The sequence below is a fragment of the Citrus clementina genome, unplaced genomic scaffold, assembly GCF_000493195.1.
Source record: "Citrus clementina cultivar Clemenules unplaced genomic scaffold, Citrus_clementina_v1.0 scaffold_3, whole genome shotgun sequence".
Lineage (NCBI taxonomy): Eukaryota > Viridiplantae > Streptophyta > Magnoliopsida > Sapindales > Rutaceae > Citrus > Citrus x clementina.
In genome coordinates this window covers 1,903,800-1,925,233 of record NW_006262339.1, presented here as the reverse complement: position 1 = coordinate 1,925,233, position 21,434 = coordinate 1,903,800, and the positions used below count along the sequence as shown (strand labels likewise).

The 21,434-nt window shown below is 34.1% G+C and overlaps 4 protein-coding genes across 4 annotated transcripts; 3 read left to right on the top strand and 1 right to left on the bottom strand.

The window, feature by feature from the left end:
- The first annotated feature begins 2,918 nt into the window (after positions 1-2,918).
- Positions 2,919-3,750, top strand: LOC18048283 (protein LURP-one-related 4). The gene is made up of 3 exons (XM_006439501.2): positions 2,919-3,107; positions 3,225-3,458; positions 3,585-3,750. The coding sequence occupies exons 1-3, from the start codon at positions 2,922-2,924 to the stop codon at positions 3,717-3,719; spliced, it is 555 nt and encodes a 184-aa protein (XP_006439564.1). The 5' UTR covers positions 2,919-2,921; the 3' UTR covers positions 3,720-3,750.
- Positions 3,751-7,121: 3,371 nt separating this feature from the next.
- On the top strand, positions 7,122-7,803 carry LOC18048282 (protein LURP-one-related 4). The gene has a single exon (XM_006439500.2). The coding sequence runs from the start codon at positions 7,158-7,160 to the stop codon at positions 7,731-7,733; it is 576 nt and encodes a 191-aa protein (XP_006439563.1). The 5' UTR covers positions 7,122-7,157; the 3' UTR covers positions 7,734-7,803.
- Positions 7,804-10,368: 2,565 nt separating this feature from the next.
- Positions 10,369-10,994, top strand: LOC18048281 (protein LURP-one-related 4). The gene has a single exon (XM_006439499.2). It carries the CDS (start codon positions 10,398-10,400, stop codon positions 10,992-10,994), a length of 597 nt encoding a protein of 198 aa, XP_006439562.1. The 5' UTR covers positions 10,369-10,397.
- Positions 10,995-12,953: 1,959 nt separating this feature from the next.
- On the bottom strand, positions 12,954-18,520 carry LOC18048280 (sodium channel and clathrin linker 1). The gene is made up of 9 exons (XM_006439498.2): positions 18,271-18,520; positions 17,688-17,888; positions 17,476-17,598; positions 17,270-17,307; positions 17,053-17,161; positions 14,337-16,739; positions 14,058-14,213; positions 13,663-13,793; positions 12,954-13,516 (listed from the first exon to the last, which is right to left on the bottom strand). Exons 1-9 carry the CDS (start codon positions 18,346-18,348, stop codon positions 13,273-13,275), a joined length of 3,483 nt encoding a protein of 1,160 aa, XP_006439561.1. The 5' UTR covers positions 18,349-18,520; the 3' UTR covers positions 12,954-13,272.
- Between the last annotated feature and the right edge of the window lie 2,914 nt (positions 18,521-21,434).

Sequence of the window (21,434 nt, the reverse complement as noted above, 5' to 3'; positions counted from 1 at the left end):
AAGAGTAGTGTTTACTGTATATACATTGCCTATTGCCTGTTGGCTCGTGAGCAGAGATCAATTTATAGCAGTGATAGTCAACGTTACTGGCCGCACCATCTTTCATGCTTGTTTAAAGATTGGAGGAGGAATGCATGGATCGCACTTGGTCACGATAATGCATCTGGTTTATTCTTTCAAAATCTGCTGTTGCAAGCCACATTAATTATTACGCAAATCACTACTTGTCATCCCATTTTCGGAAGAGGGCGTTGTGCCTTGATGATATGTGACAGCATGCATGGACCGAATAGCACTTTAAACCATTTTGAAAACTCCATTTGGAAGCTAAGCCTTCACCACTTTTGAGTGGAATTAAAAAAATTAAAATTTTCTAACCGGAAACTTATAAGCCTGTCACATCTAATTAACGAGGTTGTAGATGATTCTCTCTGAAAAATTAATATTCCAAGTTTTGCAAATATATATTTGTATCTTTAATCTAAATGCGTGTGAGTAACAAAAATTCATACTTTAATCTAAATGACCACAATTTAGCCAATGATTCTGAAAGAGACTAAGGGAGTCCTGCATTAGGATTGGAGAAAAGATGAATAAATAATACTCATAATCATTTTCCAACAACAAGGAGTGCCAACCTTTGTCATTTCGTGGAAGGAAACCTACTGTTGCAAACACCGAGATTAGGTTTAGGTTTAATTTCTGTTTGCCAACAAGTTAAAAATATATAGAGTTAGGGCAAATTAGAAGAGCAAGAGATGACAATGTTGATCTATCTTATCCTTGTGATTGAAAAAGGAGATGAGTCATAAGTCATTTTGTAGCGAATTAATATTAAATCAAGTTCATGTATAATTAATATGAATACTGCTGAAGTAATGTTTGCACCACCACGTTATTAGTAGGATTCCTCCTCAGCATAAGACCATTAAGCAATATTATTTCATTACTTTTGGCTTCGATTTTCTCATCTCGATGATTTTTAGGGTGCGTTTGGGATTGAGATGCTGTAACTTTTAAGCTACAGCTGCTATGGGAAAAAAAATATAATTATGAAACAAAAGTTAGTAATATATAGTAAATATAAATTTTAAATAATAATTTTGATAAAATTATTTAAGATATAATAAATTTTCCATTATATAAGTGAAAAATTATATCAACATACATTTCAAGTTACAATAGTTAGTATTTACCAAATATTTTACTACTGTAACTTTTAATATATAGCTGTCCAAACTCAATTTCAAATGCGCTTTTAGCAGTTTGATTGTCGTGTTTAATGACAAATAGATGCTTGTGTGAAAGAGGTTCAGGATGTAGTTTTACTGGAGAATGTCGTTTCAAATAAAATTTTTGCTGACAAATACGATTCAATAAAATACAAGAATTTTTATTAACGGGAGCATTTAATAAAAGTCTAATTTATACTCTAATTTTTGAGCTAAATATATTAGCCATCACATCAATGAGCGCATGATTGATGATTTAATGTTATATATATATAACAGAATGGCATGGTTTTATTTTGATGATTTAAAGTTATATATATATATAGAGTAGAACGGCAATGTTGACACCCTCTTGATTGACCTACTAATTAATTTAGCAAGCTAATTGCTTGATTAATCCAAATATCGAGCCAATGACTCAAAACGGTCCATAACTATCTTAGCTAGTTTCAATTTGGATATTAATCAAACGTGATCTCTACTCAATATTTGGTTAAAGCACCAAGATCATGCACAGACTAATTGTTTTATTCTAATCATAATTTCTATCAATTGGTCTTCACAGTTATTTCCAAGAAGTCAATTGTTTGAAGTAAATAGGTATCGATACCATTCAAATTCTTCGAGCTACACGAACATTTTTAATTTTATAAACAAAATTAAATTGATGTTCAGGAGATTCAGGCTGAGTCTTAATGTTTTTATACGACTCCTCTTATTCTCTTTATTTTCTTTGAAATTATTTTAATATTCAGTTTTGAATAATATCAAAAATATTTAAAACATTTGAATGGAAATAAATTAATTTGGAAAATCTAGATAATATGCCACGTAATGCATGAAATGAAAGTAAAAATTAAAGTTCACATCACAAATGCATGCTTCGATAATTTTTGAAGTTTAACGTTTCTGTGCCTTTATATCTAAACTTGGAACCTACGAATTAACACATTTGCTTACGTTCTTACTTAATTAATTAATTAAATTTAACCTAGCTAGCTAAGATCAGTTTGGCTGCACGCAACTGAGTAATAAAGCATGCAATAATCAGATTAATTAGAAAAAATATATTATATCGATGACTGTTACTGTAAAATTACAAGCAGTACCAGATAAACACAAGTAGACAACACAATTAGCAAAGCCTTCCCTCTTTATGACATGATCAACTCCCTCCAATTATTAATTAATACATTCACTTTTCTTTTTTTTTTGGTTGAAAATAAAGTTGCACATTATTATCACTTAACATGTAATAAAATTTAATCACGTTTAAATAATGTAATCTTGTATGTGTGTGTGTGTGTGTGTGTGTACATATTAATGAAACTCCCTCTTCAGTTGACCCTGCGTCTTCTCACAACATAAAGGTGGTCCCAAAATGAACCCAATTATAAACATCCAGGTGAAATTCGGATGATTTTATTATAATCAAACTTAATATTCCGGAAGCTTTATTAATTTATTTAGTTTATTTATATATATTGGACTGCATGACGCTGACATTGCATGATATTTTAATCACTCAATTGGTCGTACACCATATCTGTAGGAACATAAACCAGCTGTCGCAGATGACTATTCAATACGCAAAACTAAGATTCATTAAATTCGTTCATAGCTTTTGAATGGCTAAGAATAAGATTTATCCTAATTACAAATTAAGTTCCCATCTGTTCTCCTGGTTATATGACTTCAAAACAAGAAACATTCACAGTATGGATGAAATCTCTCGTGTGCCATTCAAATGGTTGCACTGTCTTCAATTCGAATGGTGAGATCGTTTATCGCGTCGAAAATTATGACAACAAGTGCACTAAAGAAGTATATCTCATGGATCTCCGCGGCAAAGTTCTCTTCACCATACGAAGAAGGGTAATCATTAATTCATTAAATTGATCATCATCAGTATATACTTTCATTTTTTTTCCCCTATCTAGTGCAGTGATGATTTATTATTGATTTTTTTTTTTGTTTTAAATATTGTTGCAGAAACGCGCACTAGCATTTGGAAGGTGGGACGGGTATAGATGGAGCAGTACTGGTAGCTTAAACAAGGAGAAGCCATGGTTTCAAGTAAAGAAATACTGTTGCAGGTTTCTTATGGGAAACTTAGCTTGTCAAGTCACCGTAGCGCGTGATAGATATTGGATACTGAAGAAATCAGCTCGTAAACCGGCATTCAGGATAGTCATGAACAATATCAATGGAGATATTATTGCAGAGGTAATATTAATTTAATAATTAAGCCTTTGGGTTTAACAACTTGTATGTTCTATCATTTTGGGGTAATTAATTCATTTGATATTAATTGAAATTAATTCATTTATGATTTTGAACAACTTCAAGCAGGTAAATCAAAAGCAATCATCTTCAGGAATTTCTTTCGGAGAAGATGTATTGACTTTGAGAGTGGAACCGCATGTCGATCATTCGTTCATCGTAGCTCTTGTGACTGTCTACGGATTGATCAACCGTCGATTGTAAATGATAATATTCTCTCTAGGAAGATTCGGGCTTCTTTTGATTATATGCAATATTTTCTCTTCGTATCTTACAGTGAGTTTTTTTAGCCCTAATGGAGAGTAGGTATATAAAAAAAAAAGAAAAAAAAAAAGAGAGAGAATAAATAAATTGAGAAGAATTAATCGCGCTAGCATGTGCTTACAATTCTTTCGCATTTTTTGCGGGCTACAGCTTGAATTGAACTGCAGCAGAATAATTCTTTAGAGAACGTACCAGGTATTTTTTGCGTGCTTAAGCTTACTACTTATGTTTTCGTGATTTTGTATATATTGAGAATATGAATTTTTGCAGTAACTAATGAAGGTTGATGATGATTCATTAAAGTAACTGAAGATGCTCAAATTCTGCACATGCATTCTTCATATAATATATACCACAGGCATATATTCTCATGGTATTTTATACAAACGTAGCCATTAAACCTAGGTCATTGGCCCGGCGCTGAAAACTCTTCCCTTGATTATTAGAGTTGAGTGCTCATAGGAAAATATCTACTTAATAATTAACAGCATAAATACCTGCTTAACATAGTTTGGGGGTTCCAGAACAGTACCGGCTCAGAAATTTAAGCTAAGTTTAATACAGGCAAGATTTATGCTAAAATATTTTTTTCCAAAAAAAAAAAGTTAGCATATTCTCTAACTACAAGCATGGGAAGGGATATTTGTCATAGTTTTAGAATTTTTCCAGATTTTAAAATTTCATACCAAAAAATTACTAATATATATGTGTGTGTGTGATAATCTGGAAGCTCACCAAACTTGAAGAATGAAGAATGGTCAGTCCAAAAAAGCTGCTTTTATCTTCTAGAGATGTGCAAAATCTGGTCCGCCATAGAAGCATATATTCCAGGAGATGTATTATGTGTGCATCACATGAAAATCGTTCCTCCCCATTTACATGTTAGTTGGTTCCCAAACAAGAAAAAACCAAGCCTGGTCGGTCCACGTGCACCTTGATTCACTAATCCTTCCCCCTCCCAAAACTAAATATTGCATAATTCTGATTGCGAAACCAAAATAATTTTTTGCTTAAAAAATGGTGTAAAATATTTTCCTACGTAAGCATATGACTGGAGATAATCAATGTTTATTACGAGAATACATAATGAGACAATTATACTCGTCTTATTTTTATTCAGATAAGTGATGGTAACTAAATTTTGCTTGTATAAATAGTTTTGAATCATTGATCACTTGATTACCTTAACAAAATAGAATAGTTCAAATTAATTAATTATTAAATTAAATTATCTTGGTGTTTTGAATAAGATATATATATTCAACGCTACTTTCTTACTTGACAGAAAAACCATTATTAATTTAAAGGAATACAAATTAAACTAAGCGGTGTTGAACTAATGGAAATGATGCCCATCTAAGATCATATATACCTACTTATCTTACATCAGAAATTATAGATAATAAGTCAAAAAGTACAAGAATAGTTCACAGGTTCACACACTTGAACCTCTTAAGCAACTCGTTAATTAATGAGTTTATGTATGTATATTCTTCCGCACCCTGCATATGTTTTTATTATACATGTGATAATTAATATGTTGACAAACCCAACCAATTTCAGTCAAATTTTCCTTTTTCCTTAGTGGATTTTTTCCCCCTACTTTCTTGTGGGGAACTTTGGAGAAGCCCCTAATATTTTACAAAAATATCATTTTATTTGACTAATTATCCATATTAGTTACCTAGATCCCTGCTTTAGTACTTTTTCAATTAATCAACGATCCAAAAGCATTGTTACCATTATCTTGTATTGGTATTCAATTACTCTTTAAAATTACTAATGAATATGATTTATTTGATTCAAAGTTTCGGATGCATGATACAAACTTAAAACTAGATTGCATCGTATGTGGAATAATGATATACATCCCCCTTAAATCCCACACCAATCCTGAAACTACAATTAATGTTTTGACTTATAAATTTTTAAGAATTAAAAAAGTTAGAATGTTTGCATTTTTATTTGCAAAATTAAAATGTAGTTTCAAGGTTGGGGTGTTATAGCTCTTAATTGACAAGATTCACGTTAGCAGCAAGAACCATGGTACACCACACAACAGACTTCCATCAGCCCAAATTGCCACAACATACAGTACATGAGTTTGGGGCCAATTTGGCATTTTGTACAGCTTTAGCAAGAGGTTTTCCATAAAAAAGATTATTACAGATAAATGGGAAAAAAAAAATCAAGCCACAACCTTAGTCCTTATGGCTAGTCTGATAATTAAAGTAGAAAATATTTATTCATTTTTATATCTTCATTACATATATGTATTCTTAATTATAAGTCTGTCACTCTCATGTGAGAATTCTCATCTTAAAACCTGACCATTGAATATACTTTTAAAGAATTAATACGAATTGTTAGATCAGAACTTAAAAATAGTGTGACGAGGTGCTCTCTACTTAATCAATGAGATCGGATTAAAATTATTATCCCTTAACCGATTAAATGCACCGAAATTGCATATATACACACCTGGAGCATCTCACCGAGAAAAATATTACGATTAGAAAGGAGACAAGTACAAGCAAGTGTATAACATTGAGATCGTTTTCATATTTCAAAGACTAGTTTGATATAATTCTTTAATCCATGGCAGCTAAGCTGGGTGTCAGATTTTAAATTAAAGTCCCCACGTTGTCTAGGTCACGACCAGCTGAAGAGTTTTCACTTTTGACCTTTTTGATTGTGGTCAACATAAGCCAATTAACTCTGCAAAATTAATTAAGGGAGAAAAAAGAAGCTTACACAAAGTGATGCAATATCTAGAGATTACTAATAAACAAACCCACTATTCAAAGGACGGCCACCGGCTATGTTATTGGCCTTCCATTGGGTATCATTCAAATGAACGATAAACATTCGATTAAATTATTGAAAACATGAAACTCGAAGTTTTGTAAAGTTCCATTTAAAAATGTATTGGTTGAAGTTCAAGCGTAGAAGAATATACATGATTAATGATTTAAGCAATTATTCAAATCCACACAATAATGCAGGTTGCTATATATGTCATTGATGCCGTCAAACGATATCCTCACTACCCAATACTTTGTTTTATTTTGCACTTGATTCATTGAAACCCAAAAAAAAAATGTAGAAAAGCATCGATCTCAGCATACTTATCTAAGTAAAGCAGAAATACGTGTACATAGCCCTACATACGCATACGAAAAACGTGATGTGGAATCTTTATAATACCAAAGTTGTATCAAAGATTTGAAGTTTCTTCCCGTTTTCTGGCCTTACTAAAGTATAAACACATGGTCATTAAATTAACTATTTAAACAGGGATCACTCTTACACCACCAACTCTCATATTAATAGTCGCTTTCTCTTTACTCTCAAAGCAATCATCTTATAACGATTCAAATGGCTAAGGTTCATCCCCTCCCAATAGTCGAAGTTGCTGAATATGTCACTTCAAAAAGGGAATCATTCACAATATGGATGAAATCCCTTGTGATGCAAGGCAATGGATGCACCGTTTTCAATGAAAATGGTGAGATTGCTTATCGAATAGATAATTATGATAACAGAGGCAGTAATGAAGTTTATCTAATGGATCTTCGAGGCAAAGTTCTCTTCACAATTCTCCGCAAAGTATGGCTTTTCGGAGGATGGAAGGGTTATAGAGGGGATAACGGCGACAAATTGAACAAAGAGAGGCCAAGATTTCAAGTATCTAAGAAGGGTCAGATTACCCTTTTGTCTTCGTCTAGTAATGCCGAAACTAGTTGCTATAAATTAGAAGCTGGCAAATCAGCATTCAAGATAGTAGACTGCAGTAGGGGAGATGTCGTTGCAGAGGCAAGAAGAAAGCAATCATCTAATTCAGGAGTATTACTAGGAGATGATGTGTTAACCTTAGTGGTAGAGCCCCAAGTCGATCATTCTTTCATTATGGCTCTTGTAACTGTGTATGGGTTGATGCGTCACAGATTGTAAACAGCCTTCGAAATGACTCCATAGATGCTCGGCTAGCTGCCTCGCTAGCTTGAAGTGAGGACCAAGAACATATTCAAGCATGATGATCTGTTTTCTTTCTCTCTCTTTTTTTTTTCCTTTTCCCCCCAATCTAACACCTTCTAATTAACAAAGGAATATATACGAAAATCAGAGGTTTTTTATGGGACTGAAACCATTTGTACCTGATCATATATTCCTTATATATATCTATATCTAAATACATATATCTATATATATAGATATATATTGCAATCATAGAACGATGCGATTAGTACAATGCTCATGAAATATCAAATGCTTTTGTAATTGTAATTTCAAGTTAATTCTTAATTCGTTAGCTAGCTTAACTTTTCAGTACAAACACAGATTTAGGATGACCAGAAGATTTCAAAACCCTGCAGAATTGAAAGAAAAAGAAAAAGAAAATGTAAAATTAGAAAGCAATCTTTTATATGTAATGAACGAATACCATAAATAACGCGATGGAATCTTATTTTTGAAAAATAACTTAAAATATACACAAAGAGTACTTGAGAAGTTGTTCCCAATGTATATAAACTAAGTAAGCATCATTAGCTAATTTAAACACATATCCACGGTCTCTAACTCTGTTGCAACAAGTATATTTACATCTGGGTTCAAACAAGTCTTCAAGGGCGAATAGAGCTCTCTCTCTCTCTCTCTCTCTTTCTTCTTAAAGCAAACATCGCCTGATCACTCACTCAAACTAGCGAAGGCTCATCCTCTCCCATATGGATGAAATGAAATCCCTTGTGACGCAAGGCAGTGGACCATGAACTGTATTCAAAGAAATATAGTTGATCGTATTTATAATTTCGATAAGCTACTCTGTCACAAAATGAAGGCCATGAACATGGTCAAGAAGCGATTTTCTTTTCCTTCATTTAACACCATTTAACTAGGAAACTAAACCAAAATCTTAGGGGTCTTTACTTCGTGGAATTATATTTCATTTTTTACTTGTATTATATCCAAATCCAGTGTGACTGTCATACACTGATCTGACAATGTTCATGATCAACCAAGTACATCTGTAAGTTCTTTTTTTTTTTTTTTTTTAAATCAATTAGCATTTCTTAACCGTGGACTGAAAAAATAAAAAAGGATAAATAACCAGGGGCCAAATGTTATTCTAGTAAAGGCCAATTACTTACATATATATACTGAGTACTTTTCTAATAAGGGCATTTTTGTGTGGATCGATTCCATTAAAATAAAAAAAATATTAGACTAGTAAATAATTAAAATATAATTTCTAACATATTTAAATCTGTATTTTTTTAAATTTTAATAGTATCCTTACTATAATGAAGTGAAGATTTTTTCAATAAAGAATAACTCTCTCTCTCTCTCTCTCTCTCTAAACATACACACATGTCAATACACATTAAAAGACATTGTATAATAATATATATATGTGTGTGTTTTTTTTTTAATTTATCCTTTATTTTATTTAAAATAAAGGACTTCCTTATTATAAAATTATAAAAATTTTGATTTATATTATAATATTTATAGTCAGTGGTAAATTAAGTTGAGCGTCAGATTCGACTGCGAAGTCTCCACGTCTTGGGCAAGACAACTCACCTTAGTTAAGACAAGCATAAAAGTCCCATATCTTAATGTTTGGTCAACACAGTGGCCAAATCAATTCAACACATTAGCTAAATCAGTATTAGTCAAGTATCCTAGTCCTACAAAAGGAACGAGGACGACTCTGCAAATATCTTCAGTTTTCATATTGTCAATTGATCAAGAAGTTAATTTAATTGGATCAATCCAGAACTTGCCACTAGTCATTATGATAAATCATCACTCTCGCCACTAGTCATTATTATAAATTATCATTCAAAAAAATAATTATAAATAATTAAATTAATAAAATATTTTAATGCGTGGAAATTGAAGTAATAATTTTAGTTACAACACGGTAAATTTCAATTCATTTTCAAGATACAATAAAAATCTTCAATTTACTTTTCAAAATTTAAAAATTTTAATTAACTCAATTTTCATTGAGAAGATAAGGAAAAATGGGGGACAAGTTGATGAAATTCTTTTTGTTTTCTTATTAGTAAATGGGGGTCGTTTTCATATTTTTATAATAAATTAAAGATTATAAGTTTAAGTTGGGACAAATTGAAGTTCACCCTTTTTACCATAATATATAATAATTAATTTATAGGCGGGTTGAAGGATTATAATCAAGTAACTTAATCAAATCTACACAATAATGAAAGTTTGTATTCCCTTGGTCATTAATATCATCTAATTAATGAAAGATAAGTACAGTATTCCAAAAAATTTTAAATTAAAGAAAATAATATGTTAAATATGTATAAATACTTATGATATCTAAACTATTCTGAATTCGCACATACATATTCTATGTATATAGCCATATTTTAAATGCATACCATAAACGTGATGGAATCTGTTCTCAAGAAACTTCAATAAAAGAGTTCAAGTTCCTTTATTCCCAATTAAATTATGGGGCCTTCAGAAAGTAACACAAGGCATGAAGTATTTAAACATCAGCAAGGTGATCTCTCTCTTGCACATACAAGTAATTAATTAACTCAATTCATTATTCAGGTCTTCAAGGCTCTATTGATCACTCAAATGGCCAAGGTTCGTCCTCTCCCAATAAGTGTTGAAGCTGCTTCAAAAAGAGAATCATTCACCGTATGGATGAAATCCCTTGTGATGCAAGGCAATGGATGCACCGTTTTCAACGAAAATGGTGAGATTGTTTATCGTATAGAAAATTACGACAACAAAGGCGGCAATGAAGTTTACCTAATGGATCTCCGAGGCAACGTCTTGTTCACCATACTTCGGAGAGTACGGGTTTTCGGAAGATTATGGAGGGGATACAAAGGCGAGAATAATGGTTCAAACTTGAATAAAGAGAAACCAAGTTTTGAAGTAACGAAGAAAGGTGAAATTACCCTTTTATCTAACAATGAAGCCAGCTGCTATAAGTTAAAGTTAGAAGCAGCCTCGGCTACGGGTCGCACTAAATCAGCAGCATTATTCAAGATAATAGAGTGTGGAAGAGGAGTTGTTGTTGCCGAGGGAATGAGGAAGCAGTCCCGTTCGGGATCGGGAGTATTATTAGGAGACGATGTGTTAACATTATCGGTGCAGCCTCATGTCGATCGCTCTTTCATTATGGCTCTTGTGACTGTGTACGGACTAATGAATCACTTACTCTAGACAACAGCCTTCCAAATGACTCCATCACGTAATTAACCAGAGAAATTAAACCGAAATCTCTGGTTCTTTGTGGAAGTTTATTCCACTAATTTGTACCTGTTGATTTACTTTGTATTATGTCCAGATCTCACATTGATGTTACACTGTTCGTAATCAATCAACTTCTTTTTTTTTTTGTTATGAGTAAATCAATTAGCATTTGTTAACAGTGAAGTTTCATGAGAAAAGGGTGGACTTGGCATGTAGAGGCGAAAAAGAAAGCGTGTGACATGTCTTTATTAAAGAATACTACTAATTTATTAATTATCTGATTGTTTTTGACTTTTTTTTATGTTTCGTTTCATGATCAATTGAATATTTTCGTCTCTTGTTGATCAGAAGCAATTCCAAAATTATCTTTATCTGTTAATTTTAGGGTTAAAAAAATGGTTGTGTCCTGCATTTTAGGTGGTTTGGAATACCAAACAAGGAAACGAATTCTTGAATGCACCTACTATTGAATTAGCTGATGAAGCTAAACCTGATGCAACACACGTTGGAGTGCCAGCTGGAATCAAGCTAGTTGTAAATCCAGTAGCTAGTCTAGGAGTAAAAGTGAAAGGTGCACGTGAGAAGTTGGAAAGTTCCAGATGGCAAAACTGTTATGAAGAGATTCCCATGCAGCTGGATTATGCAGCAATTAGTTAACAAATCAGCACTTATCAATTGTGTTGAAATTAGTTACATTAGACTTTGTTATTTAGTAGTTAGATTGCTTAGTTATAATTAGCGTGCTTAGCAAGTATTAGATTCTACTATAAATACTGAGCTGAGCTCATTTCTGAATGAGATTTGTGATAATAAAACGAAAGACATTTCTTCATCTTCTTCCTTTTGATCTTCAAATTCCAACTCCTACATTTAGGTAATACTGGCCTAACTGAAAAGTGAAAACAACCGAGAGGAACATAGCCTTATCTACGAGCTAGGGCCCTAATGAAAGAAAGATAAGATTTCTTGGGCCAAAGTCAAATACATACAAGAGAACAGACCAAAGTGAAATTTTTCTTTCCCCCCCCCCCCCCCAAAATTTTCAGTGAATATATGTTCTTATAAGTAGGGTTGGTAAAATTTGACGCGATTCGATTATCTAATATAAATATAAATAAATAGTTATAGGTTGTCAAATTGTACACAATTGGGTCGGATCTAGATTAATACAATTTTTTTTTATATCGGGTTACAATTAAAGTTATTGACCTATTTATCTGATTAATAATACGATTATATTTTTTATTTTAAATTCATTTGTAAGTTCTCATCATTAAAACTCAAATATTAGACATCTCTCTTCTTCTTCTTCTTCTTGGGTTGGGGGACCGGGAAGCGGAAGGATAAATATATACATGATGTTCCATTTATCAAATTTTAAATAGATTTATAACTTAAATAATATAAATGTGTAAATATTGGTAGACATGTATATTTTATATTATTGATATATAATGTTATTTATTAGAACTTCAATAGTATAAGTATATAATATTTTTGGTAGATATGTCTGTTTTATAATTATTATTTTTTGTATATATATAATGAAGTGCAAATATTTAATGTAAATTTTATTAAATATATAAACATTAAGTGCATAATTAAGTAAATCGTTTGTTTTCCATGTCAAGTTACAATCTCAATATTTTGACATAATTGTTAAATATGTCATGTTTGAATTAACTTAAATTTGATACAACACAAACACAAGCTGACAACATATTTTGCCAACTCTAGTCATAACCCAAAGGCAATAAAATAAAATAGAATTAAAAATTAAAAAAGCGAACCTAAGTTGGCTTTAGTTAGCATTGTAAAATATTAGCTGTTGGATTTGTCAATAATACTCCATATAAATATTAGCTGTTGGATTTATCAATAATACGCCATATAAATATTTGCTGTTGGATTTATCAATAATACCCCATATGCAGTACAGATAGTTTAGATTACATATTTACCAAGAAAAATGAATGAATACATTGATGAGAAACTTCACATACATCATGAAAAGGTTTAAACCAAAAAAATAAGGATTACTGAAAGAACATGAATCAGACGGTGAAGAACCTTTTACCCTACACTCGAAAACTAAAAGGTAAAATTCTATGAACTTTGTACAATCTAATTATTCACGCCAACAGAACTGCCACATCGATTTTTTAGAGAGGGCGCATCCAGCTGCTGCAACTATATTTACATTGTATATAGGTTTTGAATTATATATATTTTTGAAATCGTCATCAACTCAACTCTTCTTGGCATTCTTGAGGTTGCGTAGAGTCATCACAAGCTTTTGTCTTTCACCTTCTACCTCTGCAAACTTGAGACTTATCTCTGAATATCTCTCTTGCATATCCTTTAGCTCGCTTTCCATGCATTGGTTTTTTTCCTTGAGAGAATCTAGTTCTATCAGCATATCATTAATGCTGCACTCTTCATTGTTTGTGGTGGATGGTTTCACATCTTTCTCTATTGAAATATCATCATCGCTAAGGAGAAGAAAGTACCACAAGTAATCAGTAATTTTTTACCACAGAAGTCAGCTGTTCCGCAGGGGGCAAAGGTAAAACAAAACAGAAGTAATATATATATATATATATATATATATATAGGAATTCTATTCTTCAGTTCATACCTCTTGACTAGTGGCGCGATATTTCCATTTTCTTTGGATAGACATGAAGAACTGCTCAGAAACTCAGCTGGGCTTCTCACCTCTTCAAGCACACATCCATTTGAAGTAAGGTGAATGGTATCTGTAGCTACCTGTACACCAAGATGAGCCGTTTAGGGAATTAATAAACAAAAGAAAGTTCAACCTTTAAGTCAGTATAGAATTCTATTTAACTTATGCCATTAGTAGTCAGAAAGGAAATTGATCTATGCATGGGTAATAAGAGTATCCCCCAAGCCCCTCTTAACCATGAAAAGAAAACTGGACTGGTCAAAAATTAGGCTGCCCCTAAAATGACTGTTCTCCAAAATGTGCATGCTTCTGAAGTATTAGACGATGTTTATAATGATGCCAACCTTTTGAAATGACAATTCACATAAACTTGTGCTATTCTGATTGAGTTCTTCCACTCTGCACTCTAACTCCTCAATTTTGTTCTTAAGATCCTTTTCCTTCTCTACAAATGAATTCGTAGAGGCTTCCAAAGCAATTTCCTTTGATTTAATTTGTCCCTGCAAAATAAAGAAATTATCAATGCCATGAATTCTTGCTCATTATCTCCACCACAACCATAACATAAAGTGAATAGACAAAGTTACATCAGATTCAATGTTACATACGAGTTCAACATTTACCTCAAGCAGTTTTATTCTCTCTCTGAGGTTTGCAATCTCTTTAGAACCTTGAGAAACTGGAGCAGATTTATTGTTTCTAAGTGTAGTTCTTGTCCCGTCAGAAACCGATGCTCGTCTATTGATATCCTTCAGCTTCTTTTCAAGACTGTTGAGTGCATCTTCCTTCTTCTTAAGGTCACCCTTTAACTGGAATGCCTGCTTTCTGAGTTTTTCTTTCTCTGACTCATCCTCAACTAAAGCCTGTTTCAAGTTATGACACTGAACTTTAAGCAGCTCCAGCTCTGATTTTAACAGTTCAACTGCAGCTTCCTTTTCATCCTCAATACGCTGTATTCTCTGTACTTCCTCCACTGAGCTCTCTGCTTCCTTCTTCACTAAAGCAATTGTACTCTCCAGTTCATCTCTTTCCCTGTTTGCTCTTTGAATCAGCAGCTCATATTCCTTGACAGTAGTCTTCATTTGTGCCAATTCAACTCTCAAACTTTCTTTCTGTTCTGCTTCTTCAGAGAGAGATTTATTATCCATCATCAGCTTTTCAGTATCAGCTTTCAGTTGCTGGAGCTCCAAGGAAAGAGCCCCACTATCTTCTTCATCATGCTTCTTCTGCTCTTCAAGCTGGTTGGACAGATTGTTGATTTCCTTCAGCATCTGTTCTATCTGATCTGTTTTCACATTTAATTGATTGGAAAGCTGGCACAATTTTGTCTCATAATCATCTCTAAGCGACAGGGCTTCTTCACTAGCTTTGTTGATCATCTCTTCTAGATGTCTTTTCTGCATACGCAGTTCACTTGCTTCCGCCAGGGCTTTCATAGCCACCTTCTCATTTGCATCAAAAGAAGAGGCCATTTGCACAGAGAGCCGTCTAAATTCCTCCTGTAGCCTCTCAGCAGTATTAGCATTTTTCAACCTTGTCTTTCGCAAGGTTTCCTCGGCTTGGATCGCTCTTTGCTCCTGCTCAACTTTTGCACGCGTTACAACTTCCAGATCAGCTTCATATACCTGGGCCTGCTTCTCCAACTCTTCCTCCAGATTCTTGCTGTAGGCTTCAAGTTCCTTTATGGTGGCCAAAGAATCAGAGTATCCCTTTGACTGCTCCTTCAGTTCATTCCCCAAAACCTCAATCTGGGATTCAAGTTCTTTTATGGTGGCCTGAAAATTGGAGAATTCCCTTGACTGCTTCTTGAGTTCACTCGCCAGCCCCTCAATGTGGGTTTCAAGTTCATTTATGGTGGCCAGAGAATCAGAGAGATCCTTTGACTTAATCTTCAGTTCATTCTCCAGACTCTCAACCTGGGTTTCGGGTTCACTTCCATTACCAATAGATGAGCACTCATACTGCATCTTCAGTTGCTCTTGCAGCTGACTTTGCTCTAATTTATAAGAGATGTCATGATTTTCCTGCTTCAATATCTCATAGTCAAGTGCAAGCTGCTCCATCTGCGTCTCTAGCTCATCTTTATCTCTTCTATAGATCTCTATTTCACTGTAGAGATCCATAATCTTTTGTTCCAGCAGGTATGTCTCCTTGACATCTCTGTGCTCCTTAACCAGCTCTTCCAGTGCCTTTTGATCTTCGTCATCGTCTGTTTGGCTTTTTGAAATGTTTCTTCTCAACTCTTTGGCATTGACATAGGATCCTGATTTGTTGGAATGATTGGATATCTCCCTATTCTTCTGCTCCAACATTTCATCTAGGTCTTGCACAGCAAGAATCAACTCAGCGTTTGATTCCTGGGTCTTCTGCAGCTGCAATCGAAGATTGGCATTTAGGTCCTTCTCATAACTCAGTTCTTGTCTGATCTCCTCAAGAAGAACCCATGGATCGCCACCCTGAAAGTGCAACTTGTTTCTGACTTTAGCCTCATCCATGCGCTTCTGAAAGGTCTTGAGTTTCTCACAATCTAACTTAAGTAAATCTTTCTCCTCTTTTAAGCTAATGACTTCTCTCGAGAGATCTTGCGCCCTTTTGCTTTCTTTTACAATTTGCTTTCTCAGAGTCTGTAATTCCAACTCTGACAAATCCGCCTGCCTAGCCAAAGCAACAAGCTCAGACTTGAGTTTTTCAATCTCAATATCAGAAGCCTGCTGGGACCTTTCTCTTGTAAAGGTGTCCTGAAAGCCATTAGTTGAGTCATCGGTACTTATTCCCTGATCAGAACCTGCTGACCACTCCCATTGTGATTTCGGATGCTCTTCATATATTGTTGTTGGGGTATTTTCTGTTGTTTTATGGGGCACTGAGGTGTGGCTCAGGGATGACACAAAGCTATTAGGGTCCTGCTCTCGCGGAGTGTTGAGCCCAGAGCTGCTCTCAGAACTTGACAATGTAGTATCAGATCCACTAGATGCCCTGCAATTACCATTCAATTCTGCATTGACAGTTGGACTTGGTTGTTTCTCCTGTAAAACCACGAAAAAGATAAAAGAAACATACTCTGATCAATCATATGCATAACAAAGTACCAAACAAGAAAAGAAGGGTCAAATTCCTATTTTCAAAACTACCCATGGGTTGAAAATTCCAAATCCAAGAGCTCTTCAATTTCCTCAATTACTAAAACATTAAGAATAAAACCAAAATTTCCCAGCAACAAAACAGCTACCTGATGCCCTAGACATTCTCCATTAATAAATAAAAAATCTTGGTGGAAAAATAACTAACAAGAGAAGAAATCAAAATCGTGTTTTTTGGCAAGACAGAATGAAACCTTACTTCAGCACCATTGCCCTTGTAGCTTTCCTCCACATCACTGTTGCTTAACTGAGTCCTTAGGCTCCTATCTTGAGCTGTAATAATCGCATCTTCAATTTCTTCTTTCTCTCTGAAAATACTCTCAAGCAAGAATAACATTTGCCGTCATAATCTATAAAAAGTACTCCAGAAACTTACAATGAGTTAGCAATGTAACAGTGAAATTCATTCATTTTACCTCTGATCAACATTTTCCTGCACCCTTTGTATTGAAACCTGTCATAAAGCAAAAGCTGGATTTCAGTTTTTCACTTCACTCAATGTCGCAGTTTTTAAGTTTCAATCATAATGGCAGGCAGAGGTCTCATGAGAACTTTTGAAGGTTTCAAGAGGTATCTCGTCTAACAAATATAAATAGGAAAGAGAGAGCAAGAAAACACTAACATGCAAAACTGCTTTGGAGCGTGAGTACTTTAAGGGGAGAGAAACAGTAGAAGTTTTAGACGCCTCAGCATAGTCAGCAAAATCAATCGAAGCTTCACCAACAAAACCAGCCTTTGACAATCCCTACATCAACAAACAAACACAAATCTCATAAACAACCACATGAAAATAAATAGAAAAATGGAACATAAAAGTTTGGCAATGTTTCTTACAGTAGAGACAATGAAATTGTATATTCTCTCACTGATCTTCCCAGATTTTGGCTCTCTAACAAATTTCACAGTCTCGTAGACTGAATTCAACCACCGACAGCATCCATCTTCAATTGCAGTCTTCTCTAATCTCACTGTTGGCTTTCCCACATCCAGGGGAACCACCGATATCATCAATGCATTTTCCCCTAACTGTGCAACCTGAAAATTCAGAAACACATTTTTTTGATCACTTATTCACATTCTCCATTACCATTCTGTTAAATTGCCAGGATAACCAATGATTAAACAACAGAAAGGACAAATGGTTCCTCAATTGAGCTAAGTTTCATGATTTTTCAATGCCCAAATGATTAAAAAACCTGAACTTCAAGCACCGTAATTTTGTTCTTTAGCTACATTGTCTCAGAAACCAAACAGAACCACCAATTGCCTATTCAACTGATCTCAATTATCATATGAAAAGTAATAATAAATAAGTCCCATCCTCAGCAAACTCCAAAACCAACACCAAAAGCACATACCATTCACTTCTTTATCAAGACCGAATTAATCAAAACGCACACATGCAGAAGTAAGCTACCTGAGTTGCATGAAACTGCAACTTGAACACAGCTTTGATCTTGTTCTTGTCGGACCTCCATCTCGCCGACTTAAACATCTTCGCCGGAGCTCCACCTTGAAACACGAACACTCACCGGAGCTCCGGCAACGCCCGCCGGAAAACCAGCATTACAGAATCACTCGATCCAATGCTCACCAATCACACAACAAGTATACACACAATACCAAAATTACAATGTATTAGGAAAAAGAGAAAAAAAAAAAAATCGATCTTTTTTCTTTTTTTGGTTTTTGACACAGTGAGTTGAGAGGCCGAGTTTAGGACAGGAATTGTACTAAGTATTGCGAATATAACGGACGAGCAGATCTAAAGAGAGAAGCTCTTGTGTTTCTCTTCTCTTTTGTAACACAGACTTTTAGAGGGAGGTGACGTTTTTATTTTTATTTTTTAAATTTATTTTACTTTTAAAAAAAAGATATAAAATTGTAAGAGAAGCTTCTTTTCTGATTAATTAATTTAATTAAAGAAATTGTATTTGGTGAAAACCAAAGTGTTTCAGGTCAAGGGAACAGTGAATGCAGGCTTTTGATTTTACAAACATGCCCTTGCATGTTCCAGTTAAAATAATTTGTTAAGAAAAAAACTATACTCTAAAAATTTAGTATTAAAAATAATTTCTATATGGAGGCATGGAGCAAATTTCACATGTAGTCCCGCTAATTTAAGGGCAAAATTGGATGAAGATTTTGTTGAAGCTGCATTACCGAGAAACGGCTAATTACTATTTACTAAGGTTAAAACAAAAATCGACAATCCGATCAATAAAAGATAGATTCAAAGAAACACATTGGTAATAACATCTTTTAGATCCTTTTTACATGAAGAAAACGACGATTTTGTTTTGTTTTTTTTTTCATTTTTGCTTACGCTTGCTGCTGTTGATGGGTGAGCAATAAGCTTACATTGTTGTCATTGGGTGGTTAATGTACCAATTCTGCCACTTTTTTCAGACTCACATTTGATATTTCTTAATCCATAATGAAAGCAAAAAGGCTGAAAATGGCGATTAATAATTTTTTAACATTGAGAAAATAGGCTCTTTGAGAATGGCATTGTGTTGTCATTATCAAAAATAATTGACCCATGAACACATGTATTTTTGTGAGCATTTTCATTCACCCAGAGTTGGCATTATTGGATCCAAAATGAAAATAAGTGAACGACAAGAATTCAGTATCTTCTCAACAAATTCGTGCAAAGAGGAATGTTGCAATCGATGTGTACATTGTCACACAGAAATTCAAAAGATTGAATTACCGAAGCACGTCGAATGAGACGATAACAAGATAAGGTGAAACAATTAATGCATTTACTAAGTATTTCAATTTCTCCTTCGGCACTATTTTTATTTGTTTTCATTTATCCGGTGAGTTGACATAAAATTTGCGCACAGATTATATAGGTTTCAGGTTTGGCATGTAATATGATATAACGAAGGGTCAGATTAGCCAGGTACAAAATTATTAACCATTTATTAGTATATTCACGCCGACAACTTAAGAAAAAGGATGAAGCAAATTAGGGAACGCCAACGGTTAGCTACGACTAATTAATAATTTCTTGATCGTCATAATCTTCGGAAAATGACGTTTTACCCATAAAAATTCCGCATTAGCCTCTAACTTTTTGTCAAAATATGTTTGCTTTATTTATATAAATATTAAGAATACTATACAAATAGTGTATAAGCATTATTAATGATAATAATCTAATTAATGTCTTTTTCTAAATCCAAAGGACCCACTCATGACTTCCCAAAAAATTATAGGAAAATGAGAAGCTTCCTGCCCTTTGATTTCGTGTTATATAATGTATAGTTTATCTGTACTTGTGTTATCCAAAAAAATATAGCTGCCGTTACCGTTTGGTAATGTAGGTTTGGTGAGGATGTTTAACTAAAGCGGGGTGGTGCCGTAAGTTTAGGCAAAGATTGAAGCATACTGCTGGTATGGTAAGAGGGCGGTACGTGGACATGTCAAGAGATGGAGCCTCAATATTACATTGTGTTTGAAAATAAATAACGAGTAAAGAGAGAGAGAGAGCTGGGGTTGCTTTGTGTTTATGTTTTATTTCTTCGATCTTTACTTGGCTTTAAAGCTGGTCATATGCTGGGCGTGAGGTGAGAGTGAGCCTTAACCACAATTCAATAAAGAGTCCAAAATAGTCAAGGCGTGCTTCTGCAGTCAAGTCACAGCGACCACACTCACCAATCACCATACCACACCACCAATTCCACCAAGTTTTGTATTACCATTCTCATGTACGTATTTAATTGGCAAGCCAAAGCCAGTAGGACCATCAAAAATTCAAAATCACAGCAATTAATACATATTTGCAAAGTCACAATAAAATTCACAACTGCCGTGCCAACCTAACTATAAATATCCTTTGCAAAATGTGGCCACGTGCCCACATCACTCTCTTTTTGAGTTGTGTCTTCTTCAGTTGTTCTCTTCCATGTATTTTTCCCTTAGTACAGCAGACTGAACAATGGTCCATGGCACATGCATGCTTGTAAAATACTAGCAAAATCATGTGAGTGCTCAGGGCCTCTATTGGTGTCCAACCGGCTACATTAATTACCAGCTAATATATATGTGTATGTCTGTTTCTGTCTCATAATAAGTCCCACAAATATGAGTGTTTTTAGGGGGGCCAATAAACGCCTTCAATGGTGAGGGCCATAACTCTGCCATTTCCAGCTTCATTCACATTCCCTATCACTGTTACTATTATTATAGATAACATAATAGGATATTTAATTTCGATGTTCTTTTTTTAATGGCATTTGATTGATCAACAGTCTCGTAGTCTAGCCTGAAATAATGGGCATTCGTTGATCAAAAGCACAAAAACTATGATTTCTTTTCTCCAATATGTGATGATGAAATGAAAAATTGGGTTATGTACTATGTAATTGGCATGAAAATTCTTGTCGATCATGGAAATTAAGAGTTGGAGACAAGCCTCCTTCACAGAAGCAAAAGTGTGAACTGTAAAGATGTTGATATGCTTGGGATACTGTGTGTGGTGTGTGCAGGTTAAAGGAGTTGGTGATGATCAAAGAATTGGTCCTCTCTGGCATCATCGATCTTCCAACTTGTACTCACTTTTGAGAGGGA

Bases quoted from the DNA above. Each gene is read 5' to 3' on its own strand.
- LOC18048283 (XM_006439501.2), top strand. From the start codon at position 2,922: ATGACTTCAAAACAAGAAACATTCACAGTATGGATGAAATCTCTCGTG. The intron at 3,108-3,224 runs GTAATCATTAAT...ATATTGTTGCAG, and splicing joins TCTTCACCATACGAAGAAGG to AAACGCGCACTAGCATTTGG. The intron at 3,459-3,584 runs GTAATATTAATT...AACTTCAAGCAG, and splicing joins ATGGAGATATTATTGCAGAG to GTAAATCAAAAGCAATCATC.
- LOC18048282 (XM_006439500.2), top strand. From the start codon at position 7,158: ATGGCTAAGGTTCATCCCCTCCCAATAGTCGAAGTTGCTGAATATGTC.
- LOC18048281 (XM_006439499.2), top strand. From the start codon at position 10,398: ATGGCCAAGGTTCGTCCTCTCCCAATAAGTGTTGAAGCTGCTTCAAAA.
- LOC18048280 (XM_006439498.2), bottom strand. From the start codon at position 18,348: ATGTTTAAGTCGGCGAGATGGAGGTCCGACAAGAACAAGATCAAAGCT. The intron at 17,599-17,687 runs GTAAGAAACATT...TTGTTGATGTAG, and splicing joins ACAATTTCATTGTCTCTACT to GGATTGTCAAAGGCTGGTTT. The intron at 14,214-14,336 runs GTAAATGTTGAA...TTTATTTTGCAG, and splicing joins AGAGAATAAAACTGCTTGAG to GGACAAATTAAATCAAAGGA.